The sequence below is a fragment of the Tachysurus vachellii genome, chromosome 10 (genome assembly GCF_030014155.1).
Source record: "Tachysurus vachellii isolate PV-2020 chromosome 10, HZAU_Pvac_v1, whole genome shotgun sequence".
NCBI classification, from domain to species: domain Eukaryota; kingdom Metazoa; phylum Chordata; class Actinopteri; order Siluriformes; family Bagridae; genus Tachysurus; species Tachysurus vachellii.
In genome coordinates this window covers 11,589,254-11,601,457 of record NC_083469.1, presented here as the reverse complement: position 1 = coordinate 11,601,457, position 12,204 = coordinate 11,589,254, and the positions used below count along the sequence as shown (strand labels likewise).

Below are 12,204 nucleotides of genomic sequence, written 5' to 3'. Positions count from 1 at the left end.
ATAAGGGTTCAGTTGTACAAAGGTATAAAAAGATTGAGCATTGATGATTCGAAAACGGTGATAAATCAATAGATTGACAGATTGATTCTTGGGTATCACATGCTCCAATATGCTCATCTAATTCTATTCTAATGGAGTTCCTTTAATTTATGAATTTCCTTACTTTTTAATGCACCTGGAAAATTCAAGTAGAACTGATGAATGTGTTTGGAAATGGTCATATTTTATGAGGTTTATATCTTTATGCCTTTATATCTTTGAGGTACGTATGTATTGTTTCTGAAATGCTGTGAAAACAAATTTGTCTCTCAATATGGATGCAGAAAAACAGTAGAAGCACTATATATGTGAAGCCAGAATGAATATTGCCGCAATCTTACCACATGCAGACACACAAAGGAGGAAAGGGAGAGAGAGAGAGAGAGAGAGAGAGAGAGAGAGAGAGAGAGAGAGAGAGAGAGAGAGAGAGAGAAAGCAGAGGGAGGGAACTAGAGAGAGAGAGAGAGAGAGAGAGAGAGAGAGAGAGAGAGAGAGAGAGAGAGAGAGAGAGAGAGAGAAAGGGGAAGGAGGGGGAAGAGAAATGCTGAGATATTTAGATATTTTCACATTCAGCAGGGAAGGTTTTTTATTAAAGCTTTTTTTGTGTGTGGATTGCATACACAATCACAATGTGCTCAGTTCAGTGACATCTCGGTTTAGAGTTGTGTGGGCTCTCATGACAGTTTATTAAAGTCCGTGTGTATCTCACTGATTCAAGATAAATGCAGTTTTGGAATGTTGGTCATAGGACAGAAAGGGGAGGAGAGAAAAAGGCTGAGTGTTGCATTGCACTGTCCGGCCGATCAGGCACGTTATACTTTTCTTCCCTGCAGCATTGTTTATGAGTTTAGGAATTAGTTTCTGAGCTTTGGAAACCTGAAACATCTCTTCGGAGTTGAAGATTGATGTGAGAGTTACCAGCTCCTCCATCTTCAGTCTTGCATTGCAGAGTCATTATGGCAGATGCTGCAGTGAGCGAGTCCCTAGATCCTCCTTGATTCTCAGTCCCCACACTGCGGTCAACATTTTTCTTAACGTTTCTATTTTCTCCTGACCTTCAGGAAGAGCGAATATCTGAAGACACTACATTGCACTATTTCTTACGCAACAAATAAAGACAGGAACGGAAAAAAGGGAAAGACCAACTCCCAAGCAATAGCAGCCGAGACCCTGCAATTCCTCGACAACATCCTAATGCTCTCTAATATGCTTTCTTAAACATGCAACTCTTTACTTGACCTTAGAATTCAAAGGGTATAAAAAGTCCTAATAACTGGAAAATACTGAGTGTGAAATTTTGGATAGACTCAATCAAAATATTTCCCAGGTCACAGTTATGAAGCGCATTCAGAATAGATGGAAACAAACGTTATTTAAATATAGGAAATTCCTAACATTACTGACAAGGAATGAGATTTCAGTCAAATCAATTTTCATACCTCATACTGACACTTAATGCAGCACATTTCTTTCTTAGTGCCTGAGATAGACGCATGCCAGGTCACAGAGAGATGCAGAGAAAGCCTCAGGGCTCCAAACGGCTGTGGTGTACATTTCTTTCACTTGTTTGCTCTGATGAAATTTTTTTTTTCTTATTTTCCTGGATTACACAGACAGCTGTTAGGTGGGAAAAAATGTAGCACCAGAGGAAGTTCTCATTGTCCATATTTTGATTTTCCGTTATATAATATATAATTTCTTATAAAATATGTGTGCTATCATTTTTTTATCACCTATTGTGGCGAATAAAGAGATTATTGTGTACAAAAAAGACCAGCACTTTGTTTATTTCTCGGTCATTTTTCGTTTTCAAGTTAAAAGAGAAAAATGCCGAATATCTGTATATTTATATCTATATATCTTTTTTTAATTTAAATCACAACGAATAGACTTCAAGCAAACCTGGGCGGTGTTTAGCAATCCGAGCAAGGAATCCGCTTTAATAATGTCTATAATAATAATTATTATTATTAGAGATTTTATATATATATATGTTTGTATACATATGCATCTTATGTACAAGTATGGCACTTAATTACACGAAAAAAAATAAAGAACACTTAACAAATGAAAGCCGTGGGCGCTTTGGTGGGTTTAAAATTAAGGTAAGCGTTTGCAGCAAATCCACTAAAGCTCTGGAATGGTTACATACATTAAGGTCAGCGGTGCAACACAGGCAACAAAAAAGAAAATATTTGATATATTATAGGAACATATTCGCCCCTCATATTATTCTATCTTATTTTATAGGCTGAATGTGGACTTAGTCAAACTGCTGTGCGTTGTACCTATAGCTAAAATGTAATGATGTGGGACAAAAAGCCGGTGGAAAATCGCTTAAAAACACCGATAACGGCACAATGAGAGATGTGCGTGGCCCGGGTTTTATCGTTATTTAGTGCAAAACGCATTTACTCTCTTCAAGTACCTACAACTAAGCGGCCCACAGGAGAGTAAATGCGCGGTGTACTCTGTCCTTGTGCTCCAAACGGCACGGAGAAAAGTCGCATCAGCGCAAACGTGTCAGCCATCCTCCACGCCGTCCTTAAAGGACAAGAAAACAGAAAAAATTACCCACTCCTTTAACTGATGACACGTTATAGCGGCGAGCAGAGCCGTCCATCTCGTTCATGTGTGCTGGATACTTGGTTATACTGAACTACACATATGCAGAGTCACTGGATTGAGTGCGGCCGAAATTCGGTACGCTCAGGCGGGGCAAGTCCTTGTTTCTGATCTCGTAGACGGACTTTCTTCGAGCCTGCACTCCTCTTACGGCCGTTTTGATTTTCCTCCAGCCCAGATGATTGAGCTCGGCCAGATTGAGTATTACGCAGAAGCCGCTGACAGCAAACATGAACACCAGGAAGACCGTTTTCTCCGTGGGCCTTGACACGTAGCACTCGACCTCCTTGATGCACGGGTACCGGTCGCACTCGTACACGGCGGGGACATTGAATCCGTACAGGAAGTACTGGCCCACTAGGAAGCCAATTTCCAGGACGTTTCTGAAAACCACTTGGATGATGTAAAACCTGGAGATGCCCTCCTGACGCCTCATTTTGGACTTGCCAGGCCGCAAATTTGGGTTGGGCATTTCTTTAACCTCCAAGCAGTCGGGTTCAGCCTCTTTATTGGAGTTCTCAGCATTTTGCAGAACTCCGTTCCCGATCGTGTTCTTTATCTTTTTGCTGTCCTCTCGCTTCAGTGAGTCTTGGTCCTTATCCACGGTGAGATACACGGTGGAGAAGCGGCGGTCCTTCTGTTTTGCAGACTGATGAACCGAGTAGGTGATGAAGCAAAGGCTCGGGGTGCAGACCATGATTATTTGAAACACCCAGTATCTTATGTGTGAGATTGGGAAGGCCTTGTCGTAGCACGCTTGGTTACAGCCCGGCTGTAAAGCGTTACAGACAAACATTGTTTGTTCGTCGTCGTAAACTGTCTCTCCAACTATGGCTACGATTAGGATCCGGAAGATCACCACCACTGTTAATAGGATCCTAAAGCATACAAGCAAATAAAGAAACAGAACATGACTAAGCGTGTGAACTTTAAGTTAAAATTATTTTTTTACGACATAAAAATGATTTGAAAAAGCAAACAGCAGCACGAGATCTGGGAGCTGTCCAGTGCTGAAACTCAAGCGCATGTTGCCTGCTGTGCGCGTAAAATTCGCCGCTCATGTGGTTAGGATGGATTTTCTTTTTAATTCCCTAAAATTCTATTAAAATATTGTACAGTTTGAGCAGTAAAAAATGTTATTTAGAACGAAATTATATTTATCTTTTTTTTTAAAGGAGTAAAGTAGGCTGTTGCGCCCTTCTTTGCGCACGCCCAGTGAATGATGTTCACCTATTAAACCAGCTCCAAAACCTACTTTAAATGAAATGATACTCACTCTCATCGACAAATATAGATGGCTTTTTGACTTACCTTCCGATCATAGTAGAGTGCTGCTGGACAGCAGCCTCTAGGAGCCTCTCGAGTATGGTCCATTCCCCCATTTCTGTTCATTCGGAGACGAGAGCGCACAGCACTTCGCACTCAATCCGCGGGAAAAAATACTAGACTATTTCCTTTTTATTGTCCAATGGGCCCGATTTTTTCTGCCCAAATCATTGATCACGGTTCTTGTTCCCTGCGCCGTGGTCAGTTGTTATGCCAGGGGATCACCGGGCGATCCTACTTTTACTTGTCTTCCAGTCCGAAGTGCTGATTAAAATATGAGCCCTCCTATTTTCGATCCTAAGATCAAGTTGATAGGTCGCGCGGCGTGTGACTGGTGGGAGGTTGGATATAATGCCTCGCCAGTGCTAATCTTCTTTAATAGTTCTTCCTGCGTCACGGGGCACAAAGGTCTGCAAAAAGCTGTCCAAACACAAGACAATTCTTATTTACAATAATTGTGTAGATGATGGACCGCAGGAATGGTGACTCGCGTTGAGCTCTGCAGAAGCACCGGGTAGAAGAGCAGAGTTTTGCACAATGATGCTGAAACTAAATAGAATCAAGGATGCAGAGGGGGTGGCCAGTGAAGTGTTATTGGCTTAAACACAGGATGTGTCCTATTTTTTTCTCTGTCATACTTGTTGCTATCACGGCCACGAGCGCCTTCCCTGAGGAATTCCCCGTCCTCTTGGACTGTACTTCTCTAAGCTGTTTTTTTTTATTTTTGTTTTCACTGCGACCATTCCTAATGCTTCTTAAGAAGCTACCGCGAGCTGCTCAGCGCGAGGAGCTCTGAGATTCTAATCGCTTTATCGCCGTGATGTGGATAAAAATAGGAACGTCATCTCCGGCCCCGCCCTTTGTTTCACCCTCAAATCCTGCACGATCACACCTAAATGTATTTAACGACAATTTATTAAGGTACAGATAATCGTATCGGAGAATCCCTTTAAAGATTGGTTTGAAGATATCTTGGGTCATCGTTGCCCATGACATGCACATGCATAATCACCCAAAAATGTTACTAAACTGTATCTATCCGTGTGGCTGGAATAGTGCCGTCGAAGGTACACGTTGTTGTTCTTTGAGTATATTCCTTTTACGTATAAAAGGTGTACGCATTGCAACTTTAAACTAAAATAATTTATAATTCATTTATGGACCTTATTTTTAAGGCATGCGTTTCCAGATGAGAGGTACAGAATGTGCATTCTCAAGGGTGCCACCCCACTGACAAGAGAAGGTAGTCATATAGAATGTTTGTCTTAACGTTCTTTAGAGAAGCCTTACAAGGTATTAATCCGTGTTTTTGTTTTGTGATCATCTTCATTAGTGTATGCAAACTGACAACCACTGACTACACAACTTCTTTGTCAATCTGCTAACAGGAAAGTAAGGCTGTAAATGAAGGTAGCTGTTTACTGAAACTTGTTTTTCCTTAAAAAGAAGTTATAATTTTCATTAAATGACTTTATGCCTGAAATATTTTGTACAAACATTTTTCATACAAGTTAGAATATTTGTTTTAAATATATATACTGCAGCTTTCTTTTCACACAAACAATAAATCCAGATAGAGTGTGTGTGCCCTGCGATGGGTTGGCACTCCATCCTGGGTGTATCCTGCCTTGATGCCTGATGACGCCTGAGATAGGCACAGTCTCCCCGTGACCCCAGGTAGTTCGGATAAGCGGTAGAAAATAAATGAATGAATGAATAAATCCAGATCATTGTTTAATAGGAAACCTGTACCTATAAATCCAGTGCAACATAAAACAGCATTTGTGCTTATAAATAATGCATTCTTTAGTATTTGTGAAGTGTGGCAGTTGAGATATTCAATGCAATGATGTTTAAAAGCACTTTTGGTGGACAACGGAGGGTCCAGCCTCATCATATTCCTCTTTACTTGTCCACATCTGCTGGAAGGTGGAGCGGGAGGCCAAAATGGAGCCTCCAATACAAACAGATTACTTACGTTCAAGAGGAGCAATTATATAAAACAAACAAAAGAGTCAAATGCTTACAATCTATAGAACAGAATAGAATAGAATAGAATAGAATAGAATAGAAATTACCTTAATTTTCATTGTGATAGGGGCGAGAGCTGTGATTTCCTTCTGCATGCAGTCAGCATTACCAGGATTCATGGTGGTGCCACCAGAGAGGACATTGTTGGCATACAGATCCTTATGAATGTCAATATCACACTTTATAATGCTGTTGTATGTTGTTTCATGAATTCCAGCAGACTCCATTCCTGTGGCAATAAAAAAGTGAGCAGTTTTGTGAGTCTAAACAAAGGAAAGCATCAGTGACTCTAGACCAAGAAAAAAAAAGATATTGTCCATTATCTTATACAGCCCTAAGCATATAACAGTTAAAATTGCTTTACATTCTCAGGTGTGAAATATATATTCAGTATGTAGTACATATTCAGTATTCAGCAAGCCTGAGCAGCTTATCAACTTAAAAACCCTCTTAGAGCAATGCAATAGTCCCAGGCAACTTAAATGATTACATGTTTTTTAATTTTTTATGTCATACCATTAGATAAAAATAACAGCATAATTGGTTAATAAGAATAATAACATCTATAGAGCGAGAGCACAGCTCGGATAGCCAAATACATGGCAGGTACATTAAAGGTCTCAAACATGATCTGCGTCATCTCTCGGTTGGCCTTGGGGTTGAGAGGAGCCTCAGTTAGTAGGGTTGGGTGCTCCTCAGGTGCCACACGCAGCTCATTGTAGAATGTGTAGTGCCAGATCTTTTCCATATCATCGTAGTTGGTGATGATGCCATGCTCAATAGGGTACTTTTGAAGCATCAGGATGCCTCTCTTACTTTGAGCCTCATTACCCACATAGGAATCTTTTTGTCCCATACCGACCATCATGCCCTAAAAAGCAATAGAATTATTCAGTTCATGCTCATGTACGTGGCCCTGGGCTGTCAGCTATTATAACAATGAATTATTCACAGCAAAGTGAATGAATACAATAGTGACAACAATACATGAAAGTGAGACATGAGACAAGACATATATATCCAAATTTTACACCAACATGGCCTGCCATGTAATTTGGTCTATTTGGAAACCAAGTACTGCCCCAGTATAGACTGACTAGGTTGTTCTAATGCACTGGTTGGTTTGGGTTATATATGTATATATGTGTGTGTGTGTGTCAGCATGTCAGCAGACATTTGCTATCCCAAATACAAGTTGAAAAAGTTATTGTCTTTTGAATATAAGCTTGAGAGGTTAAATCAAATAACATTTCAGGTAAATGTCAACAAACCCGTGAATTTCCTTTAGTATTACTTCAGATGTTTTTCTTTGCTGGATGTTTCTCTATTCAGATAAATAGATGATGCGCATGTATATGTATGTAAACATATACATTTCATATTATATATGTAAAATGTTAGGGATACATAATGTGGATAAATGCTGTGAAAGTCCTGCGAAATACTGTGTAGTGCCTCCCTTTGCTCTCTAAACGACCTCAAAGTTCATAGCAAAGATTCCACAAGATTTTCGAACATTCCTGTGAGATTCTGGTCCATGATGACAATTTTTCAGGTACAATTTTATGCTGCAAATGTCTCATCTACCACATCCTAAAATCACAGAGATCACATTTCCCCCATTCTGATGGTTGATTACTTGAAGCTGCTGGTTTGCATCTGCAGGATTTTATGCATTTCCCTGCTGTCATACGATTGGCTGATAAGATAATTGTATGGATGCTTAGGTGTTGATAATAAAGTGCTCAGTGAGTGTATCTATGTATGTATGTACTGGCATCACTACGAACCATTGATAGGATACACATGACCATCTTCTGGGCACAGCAATTTGAGGAATGAATTTTATATGGCACTGCACAGTTAGTTCCACTGTGTCCTGTTCTGTGGGTTTTCTTCAAGGCTCCATGTAGGTAAGTATAACATCCATTTATATAATATTTAGAGACAGTATATAATACACACACACTTTGCATATACATACAGATAGATTTTCTATCTATCTATCTATCTATCTATCTATCTATCTATCTATATATGTGTATATATATATATATATATATATATATATATATATATACATATATATATATATATATATGTATATACAAACATAATAAATGAATGTACTTACACCACTGTGCTGTAGTAAGTCATGAGATTCCCTGAGCCAGCAGTACAGGAGAGTCCACTCCCTGTCCAGTGTGTGAGAGCCAAATTAGAAAAGCGGTATGAGGTTAATTGGATGCTCAGCATTCCATATCCTCTCTGAAAATCCCCCACATATTAGCTCAGCAAGACAGGCGGCCCTGTTTCCTCTCTCCATCTCACACTGAAATAGAATATTTCCAGCCTGGGCCCAATCTCAGCCCATGACACATTGCCATCCTCTATGTCCCACTGTGTCCTCTCTGCCATGCCTGTCCACTGCCAGCTTTTCTTTACAGTAAGGGAAAAGAAAACAAGCACACACTTGAAACTAAACTAGATTTTGTCCAGTATTGCCTTTGTCATGAAATCTCTTTTCAAAAATATTTCCGCTTGAACATGTGCAGTTTGTCTTGTTTTGCAGTCTCATAAATATTGCATTTGAAGTTATCTGAAACAGCTATAGCTATATATTTTCCTCAAAGATTAGGTCTTACTGTGTCATTTCAAAGAATGATTGTCACACAATACACCAGTCAATAGTGAGGAAAATGAAGATAAATGACATTTTGGAATGATCATGAAATATGCACGAATCAAAATAAATGCTTTCATCTACAAATGTCAAGTGCATATTTGTTGCTTTATATTCACCAATATCCTGGATAGGTCAGGATTAGGATTTGGAAGCTGGGTAGCTGTAAATGTTCTTAAAATAAATGGCTGAAATATGTCAGAATAATGCATGATCGTTACTTTTATACTTTACATTAGTTAAAACATATTAACATATCTTTAATCATGGATATAATCACAGTACAGGACATCCGTCACATATTAAACCATAATGAACATGCTATACATGCAAAGCATTACTCACAAGCTTGCTTACATTGTGCATACATTCCTATTAGTACATCTTTACTAAAGTAATTCTGGAGAATTTATGAAAGGTATATCATAATTAGATTATGTAAAATTCGTGACAACATTACAAGTTTTGTGACAGAAGAGAACAACACTTTGTTTATGTTTATGTTTTTGGTTGGGTCACTTCATGGTAATGAATCGATGGTATAAATGCTAATTCACTTACTACGTTAATTTGAGGGCATTCAAATATTTAAGATACTTTGGAATGACACTTTAAAAGAGTTATATAACTTCTATGAAATTTCACATAATTTATATACTCAATTACTGCTTAAAAAGATTTATGCAATGCTTATGCATATCTTATAAAGGCCATTGTTGGTCTTTTGTAGCGGAAGAGGAGAGCAGAGTCAGTCCATAGTAACTTCACTGCATTAAATATTTGAGTGCCCTCAAAATTACTAGCCAACCAGACACCATCTAGTAGATTAACATAAGAAAATTGGCTAGTTCACAATTGGTTACATAGGCCATACTTTATAATGTGTATAACAAACACTTCCTGTGTGTCTGGATAACTCAGAAAAAATGGAATGATAGAAATATACTCCTACTTTTCCAATGTAACTAGGCAGGTGATTTAAATTCTGATTGCAAGAGCTCATAATACTTTGTACTCTGTTCTACATGTTCCTTCAGTACCCAAGCTAAGGATGTTGTATAGATCTAACCTCATGGACCGGCACAATGGCCTTCAAATAGAAGAATGGATAATATATAGGTTTTTTGTGTATTCACTGAATTTCTCTGTCACAAGCACAACAATTATAGATTCACAGCCTGGTAGGGATATTAATATTACAGTCACTACTTCTGCCTAAGCCCTATGTGTGAGAAGAGAGCATGCATGCAGTGTTCATAATAAAATTGTGCATCAACATTGCTTGAGGGTGAGTTTGTCCTCCTTCCATCTCAACCATTCATTCATTCATTCTTCCAGTTTTCCTTGTGAGAAAAGAGTGTCCACAGACTAAGACTGTCAATCTATACTTTCTGATCTCTTGCCACTCATTCCAACGCCTTCTAGACATTTCAAAGCCAAGTGAATAAAATAATCCCTCCACTGCATCCGGTGGGACATGCCTCATACTGTTCCACTGCTGCCCAAACCACCTTAATCAATGTCAACTGAGAGTATGCAGAAGCTCAGAAACTCTGGCGGAATCTAATTTCCACCATATGTAATTGTGACCTCATTTTGTCAGTCACTACCCACAGCTCATGCCTGTAGGTGGGGAGCAGGGAGCCTCATCCACAAACTGCTGCTTCACCAACACAGACTGGTGAAAACACAGTAACCAATCAAACTTGGACTCTCTTCCATTACTTGTGGAATTAAAATCAAAGCAAAACAAAAATCCTCTAACCTCTCCAAAGCGCAAATAAATAAATAAAAGTAATTTCTGCAAGGGGGGCACGGTGGCTTAGTGGTTAGCACGTTCGCCTCACACCTCCAGGGTCGGGGTTCGATTCCCGCCTCCACCTTGTGTGTGTGGAGTGTGCATGTTCTCCCCGTGCCTCGGGGGTTTCCTCCGGGTACTCCGGTTTCCTCCCCCGGTCCAAAGACATGCATGGTAGGTTGATTGGCATCTCTGGAAAATTGTCCCTAGTGTGTGATTGAGTGAATGAGAGTGTGTGTGTGCCCTGCGATGGGTTGGCACTCCGTCCAGGGTGTATCCTGCCTTGATGCCCGATGACGCCTGAGATAGGCACAGGCTCCCCGTGACCCGAGGTAGTTCGGATAAGCGGTAGAAGATGAATGAATGAATGAATGAATTTCTGCAAGTTAAAGAGTTAGCCGTGTCTCACCGTCTCTGCACCGACTGCATGAAACTGGCTGTGTGTAAGTGAACAGCAGCGACAAATTCCATCTGCTTAACACTAGTTTCTAAGAAGTGCTAGATTGAAGTTCTTGAAATTGGGGATAAGTGAAAAAAAAAATGTGCTGCATTATGAAGGAGGAAGACTTTTAGAAGTTGCTCAAGGCATGCATTCATGAACAGCCATATTAAGAGCAAAAAAAAAATCAATAAATATAAAACAAGCAGGAAGTTTATAATGAGAAGTAGGCTGCATGTAGGAGACACTATATGAGGAGAAACACTCTGGGAGAAACTTTTCAGTACCACTCATACACACACAAACAAGTTTCTGTAAATTTAACTTCTTTAATTTTTATTACAAAAGTTTCCTTACAAAAGGCAATTGTTGTTCAAGAAACCAAATCAAGGTGAGGTAAAAAAAAAAAAACATGGAAAAAAAAAATAAAAAAAATCACAGCCTGGTGGATGGTGCAGTGGACCCTGGCCAACAGAGGTGTGGCGTGTGGGTGGATTTGTCCTAGGGCTCTTCCTCCTCACTGTCCCCGCTGTCACTGTCTCTACCTGGGTGTTCAGGCATTTTAGCGTGTTCCTCTGTGTGCTGCTCTTCCACGCCAGACTTCATCTCTATCTCCATCTCAGACTCTTTCTGCTCAGAATTATCTCCAGTCACATCTTCCTTGTTCTCTTCTTCAGGTTGACCTTCTTTTTGCTCTTCTTCTTCCCTCATATTCACGTCAGACTCTTCCTCTGTCGTTACTTGCTGAGGGGGTGGGAGGATCTGCTGCTGCTGCACAAAGACAAAGAAAGAAGAACATGGCTATTTAGAAGTTTCCTAAACATAGATAAAGATACTACAAGTTTGCTACAAACAAATCTAGTGCTACAGAAACTCGTGTAGAAGCTCTGCATATCTAAATAGAGGTTGCCCAGATTCTCCTCATGATCATTTGATCATTTGTAGTTAGTGCTTTGGAAATAGTGTGTATTGCTCCCAGAGCCTATTGTGTTCTAATTGTCCTAAACCCACTATTGGACTTTTCCAGATGTGAGCATATGAAGTGTGTCAACACAAATGTCAGTGTTTAAATACTATTTCAGTGGTGGACAAATGATACATTTGCCTGGAAACCTAACTGACTATGCTGAATAACTGGAAGCCTACATAATATACAAGGGAAAAGCTAGTTATAACTTTAAGTGCATCATACAGACAAGGATTCAAAACTTTGGGGTTGCATCCCTACTTTTCCCTACTTACTGATCTCCATGATAAATACTT

General features: G+C 39.6%; 2 protein-coding genes and 1 pseudogene across 4 annotated transcripts in view; all 3 read right to left on the bottom strand.

Annotated features, from left to right (window-relative positions):
* Window positions 1-616: 616 nt before the first annotated feature.
* On the bottom strand, window positions 617-4,734 carry gjd2b (gap junction protein delta 2b). Its single transcript, XM_060879432.1, has 2 exons — window positions 3,976-4,734; window positions 617-3,542 (listed from the first exon to the last, which is right to left on the bottom strand). The coding sequence occupies exons 1-2, from the start codon at window positions 4,044-4,046 to the stop codon at window positions 2,699-2,701; spliced, it is 915 nt and encodes a 304-aa protein (XP_060735415.1). The 5' UTR covers window positions 4,047-4,734; the 3' UTR covers window positions 617-2,698.
* A 1,109-nt stretch (window positions 4,735-5,843) lies between these two features.
* Window positions 5,844-6,889, bottom strand: LOC132852312 (actin, alpha sarcomeric/skeletal-like; annotated as a pseudogene).
* Window positions 6,890-11,289: 4,400 nt separating this feature from the next.
* The window catches only part of aqr (aquarius intron-binding spliceosomal factor), a 41,862-nt gene continuing 40,947 nt past the window's right edge, over window positions 11,290-12,204 (bottom strand). For 2 of the 3 annotated variants that reach the window (XM_060879426.1, XM_060879428.1), the window contains exon 36: window positions 11,311-11,712. In XM_060879426.1, the coding sequence (XP_060735409.1) occupies window positions 11,443-11,712 (270 nt within the window). In that variant the 3' untranslated portion in view covers window positions 11,311-11,442. Of the gene's footprint in view, window positions 11,713-12,204 lie in introns of all 3 variants that reach the window. The other variant, XM_060879427.1, reaches the window with a different exon arrangement.

Excerpts from the sequence above, each read along its gene's own strand:
- gjd2b (XM_060879432.1), bottom strand. The coding sequence starts at position 4,046 with ATGGGGGAATGGACCATACTCGAGAGGCTCCTAGAGGCTGCTGTCCAG. Across the intron at positions 3,543-3,975 it reads CACTCTACTATGATCGGAAG|GATCCTATTAACAGTGGTGG; the intron begins GTAAGTCAAAAA and ends TGTATGCTTTAG.